The sequence below is a fragment of the Chiloscyllium plagiosum genome, unplaced genomic scaffold (assembly GCF_037043375.1).
Source record: "Chiloscyllium plagiosum isolate Xiang-an unplaced genomic scaffold, Cpla_swu_hap1 HiC_scaffold_20, whole genome shotgun sequence".
Classification (NCBI taxonomy): Eukaryota; Metazoa; Chordata; class Chondrichthyes; order Orectolobiformes; family Hemiscylliidae; genus Chiloscyllium; species Chiloscyllium plagiosum.
In genome coordinates this window covers 42,470,141-42,493,924 of record NW_028270158.1, presented here as the reverse complement: position 1 = coordinate 42,493,924, position 23,784 = coordinate 42,470,141, and the positions used below count along the sequence as shown (strand labels likewise).

Sequence of the window (23,784 nt, the reverse complement as noted above, 5' to 3'; positions counted from 1 at the left end):
AGGACATTGACGAGGTTTTAAGAGAATATTTCTCACTCTGGAGAGTGAGAAACTTCACAAAGGAGAAAGACTTTGAGCTGGATTTTGCAATTGGGATGATGAGGTTCATGAGCATGTTAAGATTAATTTGAAGGAGGAATGTTTTAGCAGGCATAAAGGTGCATAAATCTCCAGGGTCTGATGAAATGTTTCCCAGGCTGCTGTGGAAGGCAAAGGAGGAGATTGCTGGGACCCCAGCAGAGATATATATAACACTTTACTGACCACATGTTAAGTACCAGATAACTGGCGAATAGCGGATATGTGAGAAATACAGCAAGAATAGGCCAGGAAGTTATAAACCAGTTAGGCCCAAGGTAGGGAAATTATTAAAAAAGGTTCCAAGGACAGAATTAGTAAACACATTGAAAGGCAGGGATTGATTGGGGATAGTCAGAATGGAATTTTTCAAGGGAAATCCTGTCAGACTAATTTAATTGTTTTTTTGAAAAAGTGACAAAATATATTGATAAGGGTGGTGCAGTTGATGTTGCTTACATGGACTTCAGCAAGGCCATTGACAAAGTTCCACATGGAAGGCTGGTCCACAAGGTAAGAGCCCATGGGATCCAGGCAAGTTGCAAACATGATCCAAAATGGGCTTACAACTAGGAGGCAAAAGATGATGATGGAAGGTTGCCTTTGTGATTTTAAGCTTCTGACCAGCAGTAAGGGCTAGGACTCTTGTTTTGTTGTGTATATTAATGCCTTGGATGTGAATGTAGAGGGTGGTATTAATAGATTTGTAGAAATCACAAAAATTGGTGGTGGTGTTGATGAGGACGATGGTCTCAAGCTGCAGTCTGATATTGGTCAACTGGTAAATTGGGCAGAGCAACGATAAATAGAATTTAAGTGTCAGTACAGTGTGGAACTAGAAAAGGCACAGCAGGTCAAACAGCATCAAAGGAGCAGGGCAGTGATGCTTCAGGTTGGGACCTTTAATGAGAACTGCTTGACCTGCTGCTTTTTCTAGCTCCACACTTTACCAACTGACTTTCCAGCATCTGCAGTCCTCATTATATTCTAGATAGAATTTACTCCTGACGAGGTGATGCATTTTGGGAGGTCTATTAGGGGAAGGATTTAGACAATGAATGGTAAGTCTCTAAGGTGTACTGAGGAGCAAAGGAACCTTGATGTTCCAGGCCATAGGTGGACAGAGTGGTGAAGAAGGCATGTACAGGATGGTTGCCTTCATTAACCAGGATGTAGGATATAGGAGTTGGGAAGTCTTGTTGCAACTTTACAAGACATTGGATAGCTATAGATGGAATACTGTGTAGTTCTGGTTGCCACTGTCAGAAGGACTTTGTTGCTCTGGAGATGATGCAGAGGAAATTAACCAGAATGTTGTCCTGATAGGCGGGGTTTGTTTTCCCTTGGAGGGGAGGTTGAGGGGTGGTCTGATTGATGTACAAAAAATTATGAAAGGCAGAGCTAGAGCAGATTGTGAGAATCTTTTCCGCATGCAGACGTATTTAAAATTAGAGGACGTAAGTTTAAGGTGTGGAGTGAGTGGATAGAAGTGATCTGAGGAACTTTGTTTTTACCCAGAAATAAGCATGTTATCAGAGTGTGTTGGAGGCCAATGCTCTGGCAACATTTAAGACATATCTGGATAAGAAATGTCAGGGCATAATAGGCGATGGACCAAATTTCGGTAAGTGGGATTAGTATAGTTTGATGTTTATTGGTCGACATTTACATGGTGGGCCAAAGAGCTTGCTTCTGTGCTGTATGACATGAGGAAAATGTCATTGGTTAATATCTGGAATCACCACCTGAGAATATTGTGGAGGAAGTTTCAATCCTCACTTTCAAAACAGAATTGGATGATTATATTTTCAAAAAAATGTGATAAAGCAAATGAGATGGTGAGTAGATTTCGGAGAGTGGATATGTCATCATCCTATAATTGAAGTTTACTTTCGGTCTTCACAGACAAGTTGGGAATTAGCAGTAGTCCCAACCAGTCTGAAATTGCTGCATGGCCAAATGAGACTTGACATTTTGGAAATGTATTTGCTTTGTAATGTTGAGATGTGTGAATTTGAGATCAAGCAGCATTTTCCCTTATTTGTACTTTTCAAATTTACTAATTGTGGACAAAAAAACTTGTACGGAAGAATGACAATACTTGTTTCAAATTTTACACCTTTCCAGGGTACAGATGCTGTAGGAAGGATAGAAAGGGGGCAAGAGAGGAGGGGGGAGTGCTGTTTTTGATCAGGGATAGCATTATGGCTATACTTAGGGAGGACATTCCTGGGGATATGTTCAAGGAAATTGGGTGGAACTGAGAAATAAGAGGATGATGACCTTACTGGGATTAGACTATAGACTCCCCCAATAGTCAGTGAAAAATTGAAAACAAGTTTGTAAGGAGGACTCCATTATCTGTAAGAATAATAGAGTGGTTATGGTAAGTGATTTTAACTTTCCAAACGTAGACTTGGACTCCCATAGTGTTGAGGGTTTAGATGGAAAGGAATTTGTGCAAGAAAATTTTCTGAAATTTGTATCATCGACAGTCACAGGTGAGGTGCTGGAAGACTGGAGGTTGACTCATGTGCTGCCACTGTTTAAGAAAGGTGGTAAGGACAAGCCAGGTAACTATAGACCAGCGAGCCTGACGTCAATGGTGGGCAAGTTGTTGGAGGGAATCCTGAGGGACAGGATGTACATGTATTTGGAAAGGCAAGGACTGATTAGGGATAGTCAACATGGCTTTGTGCATGGGAAATCATGTCTCACAAACTTGATTGAGTTTTTTGAGGAAGTAACAAAGAGGATTGATCAGGGCAGAGCAGGAGATGTGATCTATGTGGACTTCAATAAGGTGGTCGTCAAGGTTCTCCATGGGAGACTGATTAGCAAGGATACATCTCACGAAATACAGGGAGAACTAGCCATTTAGATACAGAACTGGCTCAAAGGTAGAAGACAGAGAGGGTGGGGGTGGAGGGATGTTTTTCAGACTGGAGGCCTGTGACCAGTGGAGTGCCACAAGGATCGGTGCTGGGTCCTCTACTTTTTGTCATTTACATAAATAATTTGGATGCGAGCATAAGAGGTACGGTTAGTAAGTTTGCAGATGACACCAAAATTGGAGGTGTAGTGGACAGCGAAGAGGGTTACCTCAGATTACAACAGGATCTTGACCAGATGGGCCAATGGGCTGAGAAGTGGCAGATGGAGTTTAATTCAGATAAACGCGAAGTGTTGCATTTTGTAAATCTTAGTAGGACTTAATGGTAAAGTCCTAGGAAGTGTTGATGAACAAAGAGACCTTGGAGTGCAGGTTCATAGCTCCTTGAAAGTGGAGTCGCAGGTAGATAGGATAGTGAAGAAGGCATTTGGTATGCTTTCCTTTATTGGTCAGAGTATTGAGTACAGGTCATGTTGTGGCAGTACAGGATATTGGTTAGGCCACTGTAGGAATATTGCGTGCAATTCTGGTCTCTTTCCTATCGGAAAGATGTTGTGAAACTTGAAAGGGTTCAGAAAAGGTTTACAAGGATTTTGCCAGGGTTGGAGGATTTGAGCTATAGGGAAAGGCTGAATAGGCTGGGGCTGTTTTCCCTAGAGCGTCAGAGGCTGAGGGGTGACCTTATAGAGGTTTACAAAATAATGAGAGGCATGTCTCTTCCCTGGGATTGGGGAGTCTAGAACTAGAGGGCATAAGTTTAGGGTGAGAGGGGAAAGATATAAAAGTGACCTACAGGGCAGCTTTTTCACACAGAGTATGTGTATGGAATGAGCTGCCAGAGGAAATGGTGGAAGCTGGTACAATTGCAACATTTAAGAGACATTTGGATGGGTATATGAATAGGAAGGGTTTGGAGGGATATGGGCCGAGTGCTGGCAGGTGGGACTAGATTGGGTTGGGATATCTGGTCGGCATCGACGGGTTAGACCGAAGGGTCTGTTTCCATGCTGTACATCTCTATGACTCTGAGTATGCGGATGTACCTACAAAACAAGGTGCAAAACTTGACCTACTCCTGGGAAATAAGATAGGGCAGGTGACTGAGGTGTCAGTGGGGGAGCATTTTGCTGCCAATGACTATAATTCTATTTGTTTTGAAATCATGATGGAAAAAGATAGACTGGATCTGAAAGTTGACGTTCTAAATTTGGGGAAGGCAAATTTTGACTGTATTAGGCCAGAACTTTCAAAGGTTGATTGGGGACAGACGTTTGCCAAGGGACGTCTGGAAAATGGGAAACTTTCAAAAATGAGATAACGAGAGACCAGAGACAGTATGTTCCTCTTAGAGTGAAGTTGTAGGTGTAGGGAATGCTGGATGGCTAGAGAAATTGAATTTTTGGTCAGGAAAAAGAAGGAAGCATAGATCAGGTATAAACAGCAGAAATAGAGTGATTCCCATCCTCGAGGGAAATTAGGAGGGCAAAAAGGGGACATGAGATAGATTTGGCAAATAGTGTTAAGGAGAATCCAAAGGGATTCCACAAACATTAAGGTTACAAAAGAGTAACCAGATCAGCAAGGCCACCTATGTGTGGAACCGCAGGAAATAGGGGAGGTACTAAACAAGTATTTTGCATCAGAGTTTGCTGTGGAAAAGGGTATGGAAAATAGAGAACATGGAGAAATAAATAGTTACATCTTGAAAAATATCCATATTACAGAGGAGGAGACGCTGGACGTCTTAAAACACATAAAGGTAGATAAATCCCCAGGACCTGATCAGGTGTACCCTAGAACTCTGTGGGAAGCTCGGGAAGTGATTGCTAGGCCCCTTGCTTAAATACTTGTATAATGGACAGTCACAGATGAGATGCAAGAAGTTTGGAGGTTGACTAACATGGTGCCACTATTTAAGAAAGGTGGTAAGGAAAAGCTAGGGAACTATAGACCAGAGAGCCTAACATCAGTGGTGGGCAGATTATTGGAGGGAGTCCTGAGGGACACGATTTACATGTATTTGGAAAGGCAAGGACTGATTAGGGATAATCAGTGTGGTTTTGCACGTGAGAAATCAGGTCTCACTAACCTGGTTGAGTTTTTTGAAGAAGTAACAAAGAAGATTGATGAGGGCAGATCGATGAACATGATCCATATGGACTTCAGTAAGGCGTTCAAAAAGATTTCTCATAGTAGGCTGGTTAGCAAGGTGAGACCACATGGAATACAGGCAGAACTAGCCATTTGGATTCAGAACTGGTTCGAAGGTAGATAACAGGGTGGTGGTGGTGGGTTTGTTTTCAGACTGGAAACCTGTGACCATCAGTGTGCCACAAGGATTGGTGCTGTGTCCACTGCTTTTTGTCATTTATATAAATTATTTGGATGTAAATGTAGGAAGTATGGTTAGTAAGTTTGCAGATGACACCAAAATTGAAGGTACAGACAATGAGGAAGGTTCTCTCAGTATAACAGGGTCTTGATCAGCTGGGCCAATGGGACGAAGAGTGGCAGATGGAGGTTACTTTAAATAAATGTGAGGTGCTGTGTTTTGGAAAAGTAAATCAGGGCAGGACTTATACTCTTAATGGTAAAGTCTTGGGGATTGTTGCTGAAGAAAGAGACCTTGGAATGCAAGTTCATAGTTTCTTGAAAGTTGAGTCACAGATAGATAGGATAGTGAAGAAGGTGTTTGATATACTTGCCTTTATTGAACAGTCCATTGAGTGTAGGAGTTGCGAGGACATTGGTTAGGCCACTTTTTGAGTACTGCATGCAGTTCTGATCTCCCTGCTATTAGAAGGATGTTGTGAAACTTGAAGGGGCTCAGAAAAGATTTAAAAGGATATTGCCAGGGTAGGAGGGTTTGAGCTATAGGGAAAGGCTGATTAGGCTGGGGCTACTTTCCCTGGAGCATCAGAAGCACCTTGTAGAAGTTTATAAAATCATGGACATGGGCAGGGTGAATAGCCAAGGTCTTTTCCCCAGGGTGTGCAAGTCCAAAACGAGAGGGCATTGGTTTAAGGTGAGAGGATAAAGATTTAAAAGGGACATAAGGGGCAACATTTTCACACAGAGGGTAGTGTATACATGGAATAAGCTGCCAGAGGAAGTGGTGAAGGCTGGTAGAATAACGACATTTAAAAGGATGGGCATATGGATAGGAAAGCTTTAGAGGGATATGAGCCAATTGTTAACACGTGGGAGTAGATTAATTTAGGATATCTGGTCAGCATGGGCGAATTGAATCGAAGGGTCTATTTCCATGCTGTATGTCTATGACTCTATTTGATCCAATCATGATTTAAAAATTGATCCTTCTACCATGTTTAATAGAAGTGAACTCTGTTGGTGATGAGTTTCTAATTCATTCTTCACATGGAGTCAGCATGGTGGTTTGATAACTTGGTTATGATCTGAACTTGAGAAATGTGACCATTTAAAGTTGTGATTCAAGCTTCAATCTCTGCTTTGGTAAATGGCTAATGTGAACTTAGACCTTGGTCAATTAGAGCAGCTAACAAAAAAAGGCACACAGTTCAAGAGATATGTTAATAAGCAATGTGAGTAGGGCAGATGACGAGCCAGAAAAAATATACCAGTTAAGTGATTGGGCAGCAAGATGGAATAATGGAGGTTAATTACAGGATGTGTGTGGTTTTTCAGTTGAGTTGTAGTAACAGAAGAGCATATTTGTTAAAAACATTAAACATTTAAACGTTGATGTTTAGAGAGGCCTGAACTTTTATAAGAAACAAAACCTGCAGGTACATCAAGTGATTAGGAATGCAAATAGTGCATTGACCTTTATTGGAAGGAGACCAGAATGCAAGTCAAAGAAATCTTGCTACAATAATATGGGACAAATGTAGAAAATGCTCGAGAAACTGAGCAGGTCTGGAAGCATCTGTGGAGAGAGAAACAGAGTTGATGTTTCAAGTCTTTAATGACTTTTAATGTTAGACTCAAAATGTTAATTCTGTTTTGCCCTCTCCACGGATTGTTCCAGACCTGAGTTTCTCCAGCATTTTCTATGCTTGTTTCAGATTTATAGCATATGCAACAGTTTGCTTATATACAGTTGTGTGAGGTACACAACTGGAATATTATGTGTAGTTTTGGTCTCTATTTTTGAGGGAGGTCATACAGCAAAGATTGAGTAGATTGGTTCCTGGGATGAGAAGGTTGTGCTGTGATGAGTGGCTGAACAAATTGGAACTGTACTCTCTGGGGTTTAGAAGAATGAGAGGTGATGTTATTGTAACGTACAGGATTCTGAAGGAGCTTAACAGGGCAAATACTTGAGGGTTGTTTCCCCTGCCTGAGAAAACTGGCGCAACATGGCAGCCTCAGGGTGAGGCATATCATTCAGAGCTGCACTATGATGTAATTTCTTCACACAGCATTGAGAATCTTTAGAATTCTTTACCTTGGAGAGCTGGGAGTACTCTGTCGTTGAATATGTTCAGGTTTGAGGGTGACAGATTTTTGATCTGAGGGAATCAAGGAATATAAGGAATGGACAGGAAAATGGAATTGAGATAGATTAACTATGACTTGATAAGTCATATGGACTACCTCTGTAATTCTTATGCTCTTAAATCCATATGCTGTGATCGAAGAGTCTGCAGTGAAGTAGACTCCAAGCACAAAATCTTAGCATGTATATGAAAATGAAGCTGTCAAGAAGATTTTTTTAGTTGCATTCTATATTTAAAATATCCTTTCGAAGAACAGTCATGGTGGACTGCTGTTCTGTGTTAGGCATCTAAGATTGTTAATTATCCTTTTTATACCCATTTCCAGGGAAAGAAAGGAGACAGCAAAAATGCAAAGAAAAAGAACAACAAAAAAACAAATAAGAATAAAAGCAGCATTAGCCGGGCCAACAAGAAAAAGCCTGGAATGCCAAATGTAGCTAACGACTTGTCACAGAAGTTGTATGCAACCATGGAAAAGCATAAAGAGGTACTGGAAATTATTCTTAAATTCTGCCTAATTAAATATGTTGCCTTTTCCTCCTGTGCATTTGACTTTTTTGGAAAATATGAGGTACGTATGTCTTTAATTTGATTTTTCTTTTAAAATTAGCATCCCCTAAGAGGAGAAAGGTCACTGACTTGCTTGTTACACAACAGTTTGTGTTTAGATGTCCATTTATAAACAATGATTAAGTTCAACTGAACTTCAGGGGAAAACCATCAACTAGGACCAAACAACTCATTCATCATCATGATCAATGCACAACTATGAATAATGCCTCAATAAATATAAGAATATAGCCTGCATGCTGGGAAGGCATCAGCATTCACTTGAGAGGCTAGGAAAAATTAATAAGGTGGAAGTTAAAGAATGAACACTAACATTTCAGAATAATCCAATTCAATCATATTATACCTTGAGATATCAGTTAAACTTTTATACATGTTATATTGATTCTGTTTTGCTGTCTCCTGAACTTAACCAGCAACCTTGCTGGGTACTAAAGTTTTAGAACATTGGGAGTTTGGATTTTTAGCTAACGATATGTGAATTTTTGTGTGTCTGTGTAAGGATGGTTTAATATTTGACCTGGAGGTCAGTCACTATCCGACAAGCAGGAGAGTGGACATTTTTGGGCATATGCTCAAAATGTCGGTTCTCCTGCTCCTCAGATGCTGCCTGACCTGCTGTGCTTTTCCATCACTACACTCTCGACTCTGATCTCCAACATCTGCAGTCCTCACTTTCTATTAATATTTGACCTGTCAGTATTTCTAGAGCCATGATTTTTTTGAAAACAACATGAGAAAGAGAGTTCATGGAGTGATATTGGGAATTGAGAGTTTTATGGTTGGACAAAGCAAACGTTGCATGCATTTGCTTGCTTTCAGATTAGAAGAATCAGGAATTGATTTTTATTTGCTTCAAGGCTGGAAAATATCATAACTTGCAAAGTTATTTGCAGAAGTTCTGGTTTAAGTTAAATGTATGAGCCATTTACTCCTGGAGAAAATAATTCACTTAGGTTGTAAATAGGTTATCTTAATGTAAGTTGAAAGCTTCAGACCAGAAGTGTTTGGTTAGAATCCTGAAGGAGTTATTCAGAGTTTAGAAAGTCTAACCTCAATTATGTAACTTTCAAGACCAGAAATTGAAAGAAATGTAAGTCAAACTTATGGATATGATAGAGAAAGGAATGATCTCATGTTTGTGCACTGTTGGGGCGGCACAGTGGCTCCGTGGTTAGCACTGCTACCTCACAGCGCCAGGGACCCAGATTCAATTCCCACCTCAAGCCGCTGTCTGTGTGGAGTTTGCACGTATCTCTGTATCTGCATGGGTTTCCTCCCACAGTCAAAAAGATGTGCAGATCAGGTGAATTGGCCATAATAAATTGCCCATAATAAATTGCCCATAGTGTTAGGTTCATTAATCAGGGGTAAATGTAGGGGAATGGATCTGGATGGGATACTCTTCGGAGGTTCAGTGTGGACTGGTTGGGCCAAATGGCCTGTTTCCATCCTGTAGGGAATCTAAATAAAAAATAAATAAAATAAAGTGATATTTAGACAAATGGGACTGTATTTTAAAATCTTACAAATTATATATAAAAAGCTTGGTTTATTCTATTCTACATTTTTTAGCATAATAGATTTTTTTTTAATTGTTAAAACCTACTCTACAGCATTGAGTGTTTTTAATATGATAGTGTGTCAAATAGATTTTAGTCTGAGGTCTAGCTTGTCCAATAATAATAACATCATAAGTGGGGCTCTTGCAGAATTTGGGTTCACAGGATTTGAGAGCGATTCTGTTCCTTTGTTAAAATAAGTAATATGTGGTAGTTCTAGACACAAAAAGCTGCATTGAAGTGACGTTTTCTGCACAAATTTTGAAGATGGCTTTGAATATTGCAAAGGGCTTTCTGGAAGTGGAAAATCTAATAGTGGGTTATCTGAAATAGTTGATTAAAGCTAAACTGAGACAGTTCGTTGAAAACTTAGAAGTAAAAGAGTCATTTTCCCCACGTAGAAATGTCAGTTACCAATGGATGTAGGTTTACAGTTAAAGGGGGTGAGTTTCTAAAGGAGATGTGAAAGGCAGGGTTTTTTTAAACCCAGAATGCACTGCCAGAGAAAGTGGTAGAGGTGGATACAATTGCAATGTTTAAGAGGCACCTTTGATAGATAAATGAATAGGAGGTAAAGGGATACAGACAGCAGAGACACAAAAGGTTTTTAGTTTAGAAAGACATTATGTATCAGTGCAGTCTTGGTGGGCCAAAGGCCCTGTTTCTGTGCTGTGCTGTGCTGTTCTTTGTTCTCTGTTTAAAAGCAGGATCACATAAGGATGAGTTGCTTTGTACGATTATACGACATTTAAAATTGGAAGAAGGTAAACCTGAAATTGAAGCATCACAACTGGAATTAGCTTAGATACAGTTAGAAATTAAAAAACGTTAGTTAGAGGACAAAGAAAATCAGAGGATAATGGAATGGGCAATAGAATTAAGAGAACTTAAAATGGAAGGGAGGAGTAGAAAGAAAAGCAGAGAGAGGTAGATTAAGAAAATTGGAACTCCAGTGAGGTAAGGAACATAGAGAATATGAGTTGGCCAAAGGAAAGCTTCGAGTAAAGGAAGGAGGAGGAGGCAGTAAGTCTGAGGATAATTCTGATTCCGAGGAGGAATTTGATTTCACTAAGAACCTGCACTAAATGCCTAAGTTTTCTGTGGACGGAGTCAAAAGAAGGCAACTAAACAGATCGAATGGCAAAAAGATATTTGGTCCTTAATGATAGTGTTTTGACAGATACAGCAATGACTGTGAAAACCATTTTGTCAGAAATGCCATCTGCAGAGTATGAAACTGTCAAAAAGACAATACTCGATGCTTACAAGCATTTCCCAGTAACTTATCAATTGAAGCTACAAGAAAGAAATCTAATTGGACCTTTTGCAGAACTGGCAAACAAAAAAATGTCTGGGGTCAATGTTTAAGATCACTAAAGCTGGAGAAAAAAAGTTGAGAATGTAAGGAGAATTGTGATTATGAAAGAATTCAGAATTAGCATTCCTGTAAACTTAAAACTTATTTAGATGTGCATCAAATATTAAAGACCAAGAATCAGCAGTTCTGACAGATCCCCGTGATATCTCTCTCAGATATGTAATAGGTGGAAAGATGGTTATATTAAAATCCCCAGTGAAATTTGGAGGTATAGAAAATCTAGGAATGCAAGAGAGAGTTTTAAAGAACAGACAGAAAGATACCACAAAGTAATAAAGGACAAAGGTTAAAACCAAAAAAGTGATATAAAGATATTAACTTGCTTCACTTGTAATGTGAATGGACATCCCAAAGCCAATTCCAAGGCATTAAAATGGGAGACCAGTTGCAGTAGTACAAATATCTAAGGAATCTCCAAAAAGGGGGGCATTAGGAAAAGAGGTTGAAATTAAAACTGTAGCAGTGGTACAAAGAGAATACATTTCTTTGGAATGTACTAACAAGAGAGTGATGGCTCAGGACAGTCGTGAGAATTTTAATTTAAAAATTGAGAAGAAGAAACAGACCATTTGTGTTTCTGAGTATTGTATCAAAAGAAGTGATCTTCCTATGCTTCAAATTAGGAAAGTAAACCAATATGACTTTATAACTGGAGAATTTGTTATGGGAATAGTGCGATTAATTCCTGTAGAAGGAATTTGTTTTTACTTCGGAAAATTATTGGACAAATTTAAGGATATTGGCCTTACTAATGATGGTAAGACAATCACTGAAGGTGAAAGAAGCTGAAATATTTCAGGAGGAACACCTTGGGTTGTTACCTGACTGCATTGTGACTGGATTTCAGGCTAATAGATTTAGACAAGAAAGAAATGAACCTATGAAACAGGGAGATGATTTGGTGATTCAGTATTTGCATACATTTTTGAAAATATAATTAAAAAGGATGCAAGTAAAGAGAATAAGGTGGATATGTTTATCCCATCTTTAATAGGAATTGAAAGAATTGTTAGTAAGAGCCAACTCACATTAAATCAGAAACAATGCTTAAGTATTATTATTTGAAAAGCTAGGTAATAATGAGAAAATTTGAAGCCATCTCAAATACTAACTGATAAGGAATGGTCAGTGATCTATCAGGTGATAGCACTATCTGGTTACCATGAAATCTTCAAGTAGCTCCCAAGATTCCAATGGTTGGCCATTTATATATTTGGAAAACACAAGTTAAAATGGTAAAATATTTTTATTGTCCAGGATTACATAAAGATGTGGTCCAACTTTGCTGGATATACCATATGTGGGAAACCCTAATCATTAATTAAACATGCGCCTTTAAGTCCAGTACCAGCTTTTGAAAATTAGTTTCGTTAAGTCTTAATAGACTGTGTAGGACCCCTACGTTAAGATAGGAATGGTAGTATCCACCCAATTTACAGAAACAGTACCCTTAGGAAAAATTACTACAAAAAAAGTAGCTGAAAAGTTGGTTCAATTATTTACAAGATGTGGATTACCCAAAGAAATACAATTAGATCAAGGTTCAAATTTTATGCTGCAAATATTCAAAGAAATGGTGACTAGTTTGGGATTAAAACAATTTACATCTTTCTATCTCTCTTAGTTTCAAGGTCCATTGGAAATATGGCATCAGATTTTGAAGACCATGCTCAGAGTTTATTGCCAATGATGTCCTAATGATGAGGACAAGGGCATTCCTTTGTCATTGTTTCCCATTAGGGGCACTCCAAATGAGTTCACAGGGTTTAGCTCTTTTGAACTAATATATAGACATGAGATGAGAGGACCACTTAAACTAGTTAAAGAAAATTTGATAAGCCATAGCTCAGATTAAACTTGCAGTCTGTGCTTCAAGTTTTCAAGTTCAAAATGTTATTGCTTGAAATGAAGTTAGTGTTGTTATCCATCTCTGAGGAACCACTCAATGCAAGACCGTATCAACAACTCTAAGTTGTGTGTTTGTATACACGCCCACAGCAAGGTTCAGTGCAGAGCACTAGGCAACAGCATGCTGTTCAGCATTGACTTTGGTTCTGGAAGCTGCTGCTGCTGTACGTGGATCTCAGATAAACAGGAATGCTGCGTATCGAATCAAAAAGCAACTCTTACGATATGAATTATGTAGTAAATCCTCCAGACAAGAAAAAAAATCAGTAGTCATATCATGTTAACATATTAGATATCATGATTGTTGACAGTAGTTAAAGGAATGATGAAAGTAGAAGAAAGTGAAATAGAAACATCAGGCTAATTGGATAGTGAATCTGAAATTAAAAATTCAAAAGTTAAGCTTTCAATCGAATTGGATAATAGAGGTACTTAAAAGGTTAGATGGCAGATGTGTTTTATCTACCAGGAACCTATTGTAATGACTTATGAAGGAAAATAATAAATCCACTTGTATAAATAATCCAGGAGAAACAGTTTTGGCTGTTCATATTGTTAATGATTGGGGGTGGGGTGTCTGTATATAACAACATACTGACAGACTCAATCCAGATAGGTTAGGTCATCAGGGAAGAGATTCAGTTTATGATGGGCAATGGCATAATTGAATAATGTTATGGGTAAAGCTTACAATCATGATGGTGCCAAAACTAGATTGATCACAAAAACTCTATATAGTTTAATCCAGTGTCATCGTGATAATAAAAGTGGACTCCAACCCTATTCCAAGATTGGAAAGCTGCGTTGAACGAATTGGACAAGCACAATAAAAGTATTTTGGCAAGTTTCATTGGATGATAGAGTGAAAAAGTATGGGCTTTTGTAACTTTGAATGAATCTCTTTGATGTAAAGACATGCTGTTGAATGTAAAATAGACAAGTGACCTTTGAACATGTCTGATACTAGGGGATGTGCATTTAAGGTGAAGGGGGAATGTTCAAGGGAGATGCGGGGGGGCAAGATTTTTACACACGTAGTAGGAGTTTGGAACATGTTGTGGAGGTAGATATGATAGGGGCATTTAAAGGACTTTTGGATAAGCACATGAATATGCAAGGAATGGAGGGATATGGACCAAGGGCAGGCAGAAGGGATTAGTTTAATTTGGTGTCATGTTCCATGCTGTACTATTCAGTGTTATAAGTAACCAATAAAAAGTTGTATGGATTGCAGCAACATTTTGGTTGTATTAAACCAAATCTGGGAACAACATTCACACCACTTGACAGAACTGCTTGACTGTTTACAAAAAGCCAATCTGATTATAAATCTGGCTAAAAGTGAATTTGCCAAAGTAAAAGTGACTTATCAAGGCCACATGTAGGAAAAGGCAAGTAGCTCTAAGAGAACTGAGTGTAAAGGATATTTGGGATTTTCCCATGCATTAGACAAAATGTGAAATTTAGCATTATATTGGCATGAGTGTATTTTTTAGCACTCAAATCTGCAGCATTGTGTTTCAGTGATGGGCTTCCCCATTAAATTAAGAACAAAACAAAATATAGTCTGTTGAGCCATATTTCACCCTGGGATCTCACTTGTCCCTGTATCAATAGTCTGAAGAGCTTTGTAAGTTGCAGCATTTCCACTCCCTGATTTGAAATGGGGAGGAAGAGAGGGGACATAATCAAAAAGGAGTGTTACTTTTCAGTTACTCTTTCAAGGCTGAATTTAAAACCTAACTTAGAAGTTAGATGGTGGATCACTTGTTGTTCAGACTGTTTTGGCTAACCTGGTAATGCTAAGGTCAACTAGAGCAGGGAACTGTTTGTGCCTAGCTTTGACCATTTCAGGTATGTTATCCCCTTTTGTTGGTTTAGTTCGTGTTTTGCTGTGAGGATTTCAGTGGTGCCTCTTTCTCTGTTATTTAGGATGAAGTATATTGTATGAACTCATCATCCCTGCCAGCTCCAGACAGATACCCATAATAAGACAACCATCTAAAACCCACGACCCCACTTAGTCCTTGTGAATCAAGACCCGTAGTAATCATCAAGGTATAAGATGTTTTGTCTGTAGAAGTTTGTGATCAGATCCAAGAAGACAGTTACAGAAATTCCCTTTATCCTCATATTATAATTGTAAATGGAATGTGATTATATATTGGAATGTCTGAGGTGGGATATTAGGGGTGTGGCATGGTTCCATTTCTGTGAAATAGTTGTGAACAAACTTACCTATTTTTGGTTTGGCTAAATTTATTCTTAAGATTAACGCTATTGAGCAAGAAATGTATCATTTCTCCCAGTCTTCCTTGTCCATTCTAATAGCACTATTTGTTACAGGTATTTTTTGTGATCCACTTCCATGCTGGACCAGTGGTGAACACATTGCCTTCCGTTGTGGATCCTGACGCCTTGCTGAGCTGTGATTTGATGGATGGCCGTGACGCATTCCTGACACTGGCCAGGGACAAGCATTTGGAGTTTTCATCATTGCGCCGTGCGAAGTGGTCCACCATGTGTATGCTGGTGGAGTTGCACAATCAAGGCCAGGACCGATTTGTCTACACGTGCAACGAATGCAAGCATCACGTAGAAACACGATGGCACTGTACAGTCTGTGAGGTGAGATTTGCTAACTCCTGCCATTCCTCTGTTGTTAAAGTATTTTAAATTAAGTGATCCTTGAAAATGTTTAATTTGTTGTTCGAGAGTTTTTTTTAAAGGGATAATAATTTGAAGTATGTGTTAGCCAGCTTTGGTTGGTGAAGTACAGCTGCAACGTTCAGGTCACAAGTCACTGGGTTGATTCAGTTAACCCAGCAAGAATCGCTGCCTGTTGCCTGCAGAATCACTGAGAAATGAGGGTGCAAAATCATCATCTCATGTAAATTTGTATCAGTAAATGGGTAGCGATGAGAGGGAGCTTACCAGTAATGCCCAATAAGTTCATTTAGCCTACCGATGTTTACAGCCCACAATCACAGATGTGGAGAATACCTATTGGATAAAGGCACTAAAAGGTGTCTTGACCTTATAGCCCAGTAATACTAGGCACCTTTTGGGAAGAAAGATATGACAAGTGCCAGAAATGTTCTCCCTACCGCAGCTTTTAAGAACACAGATCTTTCATTCAGTTCCTTTCTAATGTATGTTAGTAATTGTTTTCAATATTTATATTCTAAACATCAAAATGATAAATGTGTTGAAGTATGAAGATAATGGATATATTTACATTATATACATATAATAAAGTCTCGATATGCATTATTTGTCAGCTACTGATAAAGTTTCAGATGTTTGACAAAATGTAGTAGTTCTCACTTTTCATTATTCTCCTCTTCTCCAGGACTATGATCTATGTGTCAACTGCCACAACATTAAAGGCCATGAGCACAAAATGGTTAAATGGGGCTTAGGACTAGATGATGAGAACAGTAACCAACCAGATCCACTTTCCAAGAGTCCACAAGAATCTCGCCGCCTCAGCATCCAGCGTTGTATCCAGTCTTTGGTTCATGCTTGCCAGTGCCGCAATGCCAATTGCTCATTACCATCCTGCCAGAAAATGAAGCGAGTTGTCCAGCATACCAAGGGCTGCAAACGCAAGACTAATGGAGGCTGCCCTGTCTGTAAGCAGTTAATTGCTCTCTGCTGTTATCATGCAAAACACTGCCAAGAGAACAAATGTCCTGTGCCATTCTGTCTCAACATCAAACACAAGCTGCGTCAGCAGCAGCTGCAACACCGACTGCAGCAAGCGCAGATGCTCCGAAGAAGGATGGCCACCATGCAGCGCGGAAATGTGCCTCAGCAAAGTTTGCCTTCTCCTACCTCAACCGCGCCTGTTACACCCACTGGACAACAGCAACCCGGCACCCCTCAGACACCACAGCCTCAACCTCCACCTCTGACCCCACCATCCAACACCTTGCCAAGTGGCTTCCCCAATCCACCAAGGACGCAAACCCCAACCACTGTTTCACAAGGAAAGCCCACAAGCCAGGTATCACCACTTCCCCAGGCCCTTCCTGCTCAACCTCCACCAGCTGCAGCATTGGAAGTGGCTAGGCAGATTGAGTTGGAGGCCCAACAGCAGCAGCAGCTTTACCAAATGGCAAACATGAATAATGGTTTAGGAATAGCACGGCAAAACATGATTGGGCAACAGATTGGGCCTGTCAATCAGATGCCAGCTGTTGGTATGAAAGTCACTCGGCCTCCAATGGGTCAGGTAATTCCTGGCATGCAACCTGGACAGTGGCCACAAGGAACGACACTATCGCAGTCACAGCCTGTGCAGACTGGCGTGCCCAGAAGTGGCATGCAAATGACTTCAGCACAGGCATCAGGGCAGAGAATGCCAGGACCCCAGCAATCTCCACGTAGCAGCATCTCTCCAAATGCTCTCCAGGACCTCTTACGAACATTGAAATCACCTAGTTCTCCACAGCAACAACAACAGGTACTTAATATTTTGAAATCCAACCCACAACTTATGGCAGCATTCATAAAGCAACGAACAGCTAAATACCAGGCTAACCAACCTGGCATGCAGTCACAACCTGGAATGCAACCTCAACCTCAGCCCAGAATGCAACAAGCAGGCATGCATACTCAAGCAGGTATGCAGAATCAACTGCAGAATCTGAATCCTTTGCAGGCAGCTGCTCAGCGGCCTACCTTATCCCCGCAGCAGCAAAATTTGGGCAACATGAATACCCAGAGTCAAACAATGAACATGATGAACCCTGGACACAACCCTAACTTGGCAACTATTAGCCCACAGTACAGGGAACTGTTCATCAGGTGCCAGCTCATTCAGCAGCAGCAGGGAACTGGCATGGCTGGAGGAATAGCAGGTCACACACAGTTCCAGCAACCACAAGGACCAGCTTACCCACAAACAATGCCACAGCAACGAATGCAGCAACACATGCCCATGCAAGGTGGGCCTCTGGGACAAATCACCCAAATGGGACAGCTAAACCAGCTGAATCAACCAGGGATGGGAGCCGATGGGACTCCCACCATCCAACAGACGCTACAGCAGCGGATTCTGCAACAGCAACAGATGAAGCAGCAAATGGGCTCACCGGGCCAGCCCAACTCCATGAGCCCCCAGCAACACATGCTCTCAGGACAGCCGCAGTCATCTCACCTTCAGAGCCAACAGATTGCTACTTCCCTCAGCAACCAAGTGCGGTCTCCACAGCCGGTACCCTCACCGCGGCCTCAGTCCCAGCCTCCACATTCCAGCCCATCACCAAGGATACAGCCACAACCTTCTCCCCACCATGTCTCTCCCCAGACTGGCTCCCCACACCCAGGACTAGCTGCACCCCAGGCTAACCCCATGGATCAGGGACATTTTAGCACCCCAGAACAGAATGCAATGCTTCCACAACTGACTAATCCTGGTATTAGTGCTATTCATAGCGCCACTGGTGACTTAGGACTGGGTACTGATAGCTCCAGCCTATCGAGCTCCACTATTACATGTGACACACTAGAAAAGTTTGTGGAAGAAAACTTGTAGCATTTGGGAGCAATTTTTCCTGAGACTTTTTGTACTGAAAATTTCAGCTGTCTGGGGATGATCAATCCCTAGAAGGAACTGCAACTTCCTCAGTCATTGAGGGATGAATTGCTGTTAAAACACAAAGAATATATTTTTTGTTCAGACTGGTTGCACATTCTGGTCGTGTTTTTTTTCCCTTTTTTGTTTCCTGTTTGCTTTTGTTGCTGATGACTCATTGCCTAATTTTTTTAAATGGAGAAAAAGCAAGTTCGTTATATTATTCATATTTTTATTTTGTATTTTTCAGACTTTCAGCATTTTTGTGTTTAAAACCAGGAAAGAAAATTTCCTGAAAAATGCAACATATAATGTATACCAATAATTTTCTGACGTGTTCTGGGAAGGTTTTTCTATAGTGAAGTCTGTGCGGACGTTTCAAGTATTAAATTTGTATAGATAGGAATAGACCATTGCACACGTACTGGCAAAAGCCAAACTTTGTCTTGCAGATGTAGAAATTGTTGCTTTGTTTCATGATAAACTGGTTTTAGTGAAACTAGGATGATCACTGATAGATTGTGCTGATTTTAATAGAAGACATATCCTTTCCTTTCCTCCTTTATTCTCTGTGAAACTTGAAATGAGAAGAAAGCAATTATAGTGTAAATCATGCAAGTTATATAATTACTATAAATAAGGAAACAAAACTCTCAATCACTGTATAAACTGGTTAAAACTCATTTCTTACTTATATACCATATTGTTAAATAAACTGTGTGCAACAGAAAACAGGTTTGTACTTCTTCAGTATTTAAAGAGGTGTGTTGAAAAGTAAAAGGGAATATGTGTTTAAATTCTCCCCCACTGCCTCCCGACCACCATCAAACATCCCCATGTTAAAGGTCTTAGTGAGTCCTGTTCAGCTTCAATTCCGTTTTCCAAAGCTAAAAAGCTTATTCCTTAAAAAGGTTTTTGAGAATAGAAACTACTGAAAACTGGACTTTGAGACTTGCTTTAAGCCATTGACCTCCGCTGATTATCCATTCACTAATCCTTTTCCTTTACTCTTCCCCAATACACAAATGCCTCCCTCCCTGTTGTCAGTCAGAATCCCCAGGAGAAAGGGGGGATTGACGACCAGAGTCATAAACGGTGATTTGGAAGAGATGGTCCCTGCTGCTGTGCTCTCCCTTTGTGCAGTTTTCAGTAAGTCGTCGTGTTTTTATTTTTAAAACTATCTTCTTTTTTAAGAAAAAAAGAAATTAAATTGTGTTGCTGCAGTTTTTAACTGGTGTAAAGTTTCAGAAACTTAATTCCTATGCGTCCTCAATCTACTCTCACCAGTGGTGTTACTTCAGCTGAGGATAGAGAAGGATGGTTACTGCTAATCATTTGCTGCCATTGATGGATTTGTTGAAATTTTCATGGACTCTCTGAAAGTTAATCTGAGCTGCCTGCATGCAGGCATTGCTGTATATGTTTGTGAACTATACAAAATCGATGAGATACTCAACTGTGAAAAGTTTAAGCTTCATGCCCTATCACTGGGTATATCAAATAGCAGATGGTCGGAGTGTTTGGGGCTTTCTTTTGTTATTTTTGCTTTATGTATTCCTCTTTGTGTTTCATTTTATGTATCAATATTACTGTGTACGCATAGGAAGGTAGACAGTTTTTATTTGCCTTCTGTGGGATCCTTGCACGTTTTTTCTTTACAAAAGTTGATGATCCATTCATCTGATCTACTTAAACTACAGTTAAGATCAATCAAAATAAAAGCTGCATTATTGTAACATGTATAAAATGCTACAGCAATCGTGTATTTGTTTATTCCTCTTCTTTCTGTTGACCCACTCAACTTCTGTATCAGATTTGGTTTTTGAAAAGTGGTTTGCAACTATTGGAGTCTGTTTAATGTGCGTTATTCTTCATTCCACAGTGAAACAACTTGCCAGTATTTAACTTTGCTTTTAATTTATTTTATTTGTGTACCTGTTTGCTGCAAATATTTATTTTAAAATTAACATGAAAGGAGTGTACATGTCTGTTTAATTTGGAGGAAATATATTTAAAATCAAGACACCAAGAAGCCCCAGGAACTGACCTGGTATTCTGTTGCATCCAAAGCATATGTCGATGCTGTAGACATAGTGATTTTCATGCATTTTGTAGAGAATGTGTTGAATCTGAATTTAAGTGAATGTGAGGAGACCGATGAGAGAGGTTCCAGACTTGACAACCGAAGGTAGCAGCTTTTGTCTTCCATTGAGCCAACAACAAAGAGGGGCTGTTTGAGCTTAAGGAATATGTACCTTATTCTGGTTTCAAAGGATATCTGTGACTTCTAAAGCAAGTAGTTTTTCCTTGTGTAATAACCTTCCATTTGTCAGCCCTGGGAGCTGGAACAAGTCCAGAATGATTGGATAACCACTCATCACAGCAGAATCTCAAATAAAATGACCTCCCGATTAGTCCCTTTAGATAGCATCTTTGCTGATCTTCACAAACAATGGAGTACCCAGTGTAGACATTTGCAGCACAGTAGCAATGCCAAGATATAGAATTCAACATAAAGCGTAACTTGGCATTGCTGATGAGAAAGGGAACAAGGAAGCTGATGTGGGACATGGCAGTCAGACAGAACTGCAATGGAAAAAGGCCTGGCACTGAAAGTATGTTGTTGAGATATATTTGGAACACATCTGTGTCCTTGGAACCAAAAGGGACTTCCCACAACTGCTAATCTTCCTGAGGTTAATGTGACAAAGCTAACTGGAAGAGGGAGGGGTTTTGCAACCTTTATTTAGTCTAGAGTCACAGAGTTAAAGAGCATGGAAACAGACCATTTGGTCCAACTTGTCCATGCAAACCAAGTTTCCCCAAGCTAAACTAGTCCCATTTGCCTGCATTTGGTCCATATCCTGCTAAACCTTTCCTTTCATGTACTTGTCCAAATGTCTTTTAAATGTTGTAACTGTACTGTCTACCACTTCCTTTGGTTGTTCATTCCACATACGAGCCACCCTCTGTGAAAAAGTTGTCCCTCGGGTCCCTTTTAAATCTTTCTCCTCTCATCTTAAAATTATGCCCTCCCGTTTTGAACTCCCCAACCCTAGGGAAAAGACCTTTGTTGTTTGCTGTTCACCTTATCAATGCCCTTCATGATTTTATAAACTTCTGTAAGGTCACTCCTCAACCTCCTACACTCTAGTGAAAAAAGTCCCAACCTATCCAGCCTCTCCTACTACCTGTAAAGCAATGATTTCATCAATGCTTCTTTCTTCCTGTGCTGTGGTGAAGTGGTAGCCTGTGAAACTTGCCCAAAATCGTGTCTCTATAATGAGAGAGCCACCCAATGGGACTATGGTGACTTTATTCTTTGATCCACAGCTATAGTTAGTGATGTTAGAACAAAAACCCGATAGTCACAATTTGGAATTGGTTTACGAAAAAAGCTTTAAAAAAGTCAATCACTTATAATGTTTCACTTTCTGCAAGCCAATTGAAGTGACTAGCATGCAGATTGTTAAAGTTTTAATAGCAGAAGCTGCAAGAAATTGAAATCTTATGTAAATAAATATCAGGTCTAGATAATGATGGTAAAGGCTTCTATGTATTCCCATCACTGCTAACCAGGATTCTCTCTCTTTTCCTAATGGCTGCCACCAACATGTGTTGATAGCTTTTCCTGCTTAGAACTCAGTTTTTTTTGGCCACCTTATCAACACACCATCCATGGTTATCAAATTCTGGAGTGAGACAAGGACTGAGCCACAGGAAGCTGACTATGCATTTGTAAAATGTGTTGTAAAGATAAATGCAGCTTTGCACAAAGGGCAATCAGAAGAAAAATGGATGCCAAACCAAAGAAAAGGGATTTTACAAGAGATAGCAAACAACTTTGGGAAAGGACAAGAAAGCTGGGGATTAACTGGGCAGTGAAATGGCTCAATAGGCAGCATTACTGCCCCACAGCACCAGGGTCTCGGTTGAACCCCACACTGCCTGCACAGAACCTGCGTGGGCATCCTGCAAGTACTACAGCACCCCCCCTCCCCCCTACAACACACATACGTGCGTGCACACACGCACAGTACAAAGACATGCAGGCCAGGTAGACCAGCCATACCAAATTGCCCCATAGTGTCTGGGGATGTGCAGACTAAGTAGACTAGCCATGATAAATGCAGGGCATGGGGACTGGGTGGTGGTGGTGGAGGAGAGGGTTGGGAGGGAGGTGATTGAGGAATCCCCCATAGGGCTGGTGCAGACCCAATGGGCCAAAAGACTCCCATCCACACTGTAGGGATTCTACAATCCACACCTCACTCCACAACCACTAACATGCAACAATAATAGGTGTTTAAATGTGGTGTGTTGTGGGTTCTTTGGGACTTAGTACAAGCTCAGGCCTGATTTCTCCCTAACTGTCAAACTATGTTCATCGTTACACTGAACTTGATGGTAAAGCTACAGACCAATATGTTCTGTTCTGTACAATGTCCAACTTCTTAACAAAACACAAACACATGATGACTGAAGTTATATCATCACAGAGGTTTATCTACATATTCCTATAACCCACCTCTGCAATAGGTTAATTAAAATAAAATCTTCTCATCCATTCTGCCTTGCCTTGCACAATTCCAAAGTCTCGTGAATCCTAACGTTGATACTCTCTACCCTTTTCCAAAGCAAAATGATCCTTTGCACTTGTGTGTCCTACATGTGGCAATGTAGGACAATGCCACACACATAGCTGACACCTAATGCCCTCTAATCAAAACAGATGGGATGAGTTTTATGATGTCACTATTATCAAGGAACAAATATAATCTTGTACGTGTGTCACTGAGTTTCAGAATTCTTAAGATATCTGTTTAATGATATCTAGGTATAACATCGGAATGTTACCTGATGATCCAGACAGATTAGATCAATGATCTAGAATGGTGGAGCAGGCCTACAGAGCGGACTAGCCTGCTACTGCTTTTATGTTTCCATGTTCTTTCTATGTATAATTCAATCTGTTCTTGTATGTTCAGATGTGGATATCTGTGGCCTGGTGGGAGATGTGTGATTATTAACCAGTGTCTCTATTTTGTTGTATTTTTAAGCCCTCTATCTCTAAAAATTCTCCAATTCTAGTCCCAGCTTCATGGGAGTGTGTGAAGACTCATGGATATTTGTGTGCAATCAGAACTTTAAAAACCAATCCAAAATTTCACACATTTGAGTTGAAGAACATAGTACTGTCCGATCCTTGTGTTAAGGATAGTACATTCTAAGACTTTATTTATTGGAAAGGAACGTCGAGATTCTACAGTCTATATAGGTGGAGTGTATGGGTCTATCAAGTTAAAACCTCCATGTCATCTTCAAAAAAAAAA

The 23,784-nt window shown here is 40.1% G+C and overlaps 2 protein-coding genes across 8 annotated transcripts in view; both read left to right on the top strand.

The window, feature by feature from the left end:
* Positions 1–20,428, top strand: part of crebbpb (CREB binding lysine acetyltransferase b) — a 210,217-nt gene extending 189,789 nt beyond the window's left edge. For all 7 annotated transcript variants that reach the window (XM_087997874.1, XM_087997875.1, XM_087997872.1 and 4 more), the window contains exons 29-31: positions 7,778–7,939; positions 15,217–15,498; positions 16,223–20,428. In XM_087997874.1, coding sequence (XP_087854000.1) covers positions 7,778–7,939; positions 15,217–15,498; positions 16,223–18,412 — 2,634 coding nt within the window. In that variant the 3' untranslated portion in view covers positions 18,413–20,428. The remainder of the gene's footprint in view (positions 1–7,777; positions 7,940–15,216; positions 15,499–16,222) is intronic.
* trap1 (TNF receptor-associated protein 1) overlaps positions 19,477–23,784 on the top strand; it is a 79,276-nt gene continuing 74,968 nt past the window's right edge. The window contains exon 1 of the mRNA XM_087997876.1: positions 19,477–19,600. Within this exon, the coding sequence (XP_087854002.1) occupies positions 19,477–19,600 (124 nt within the window). The remainder of the gene's footprint in view (positions 19,601–23,784) is intronic.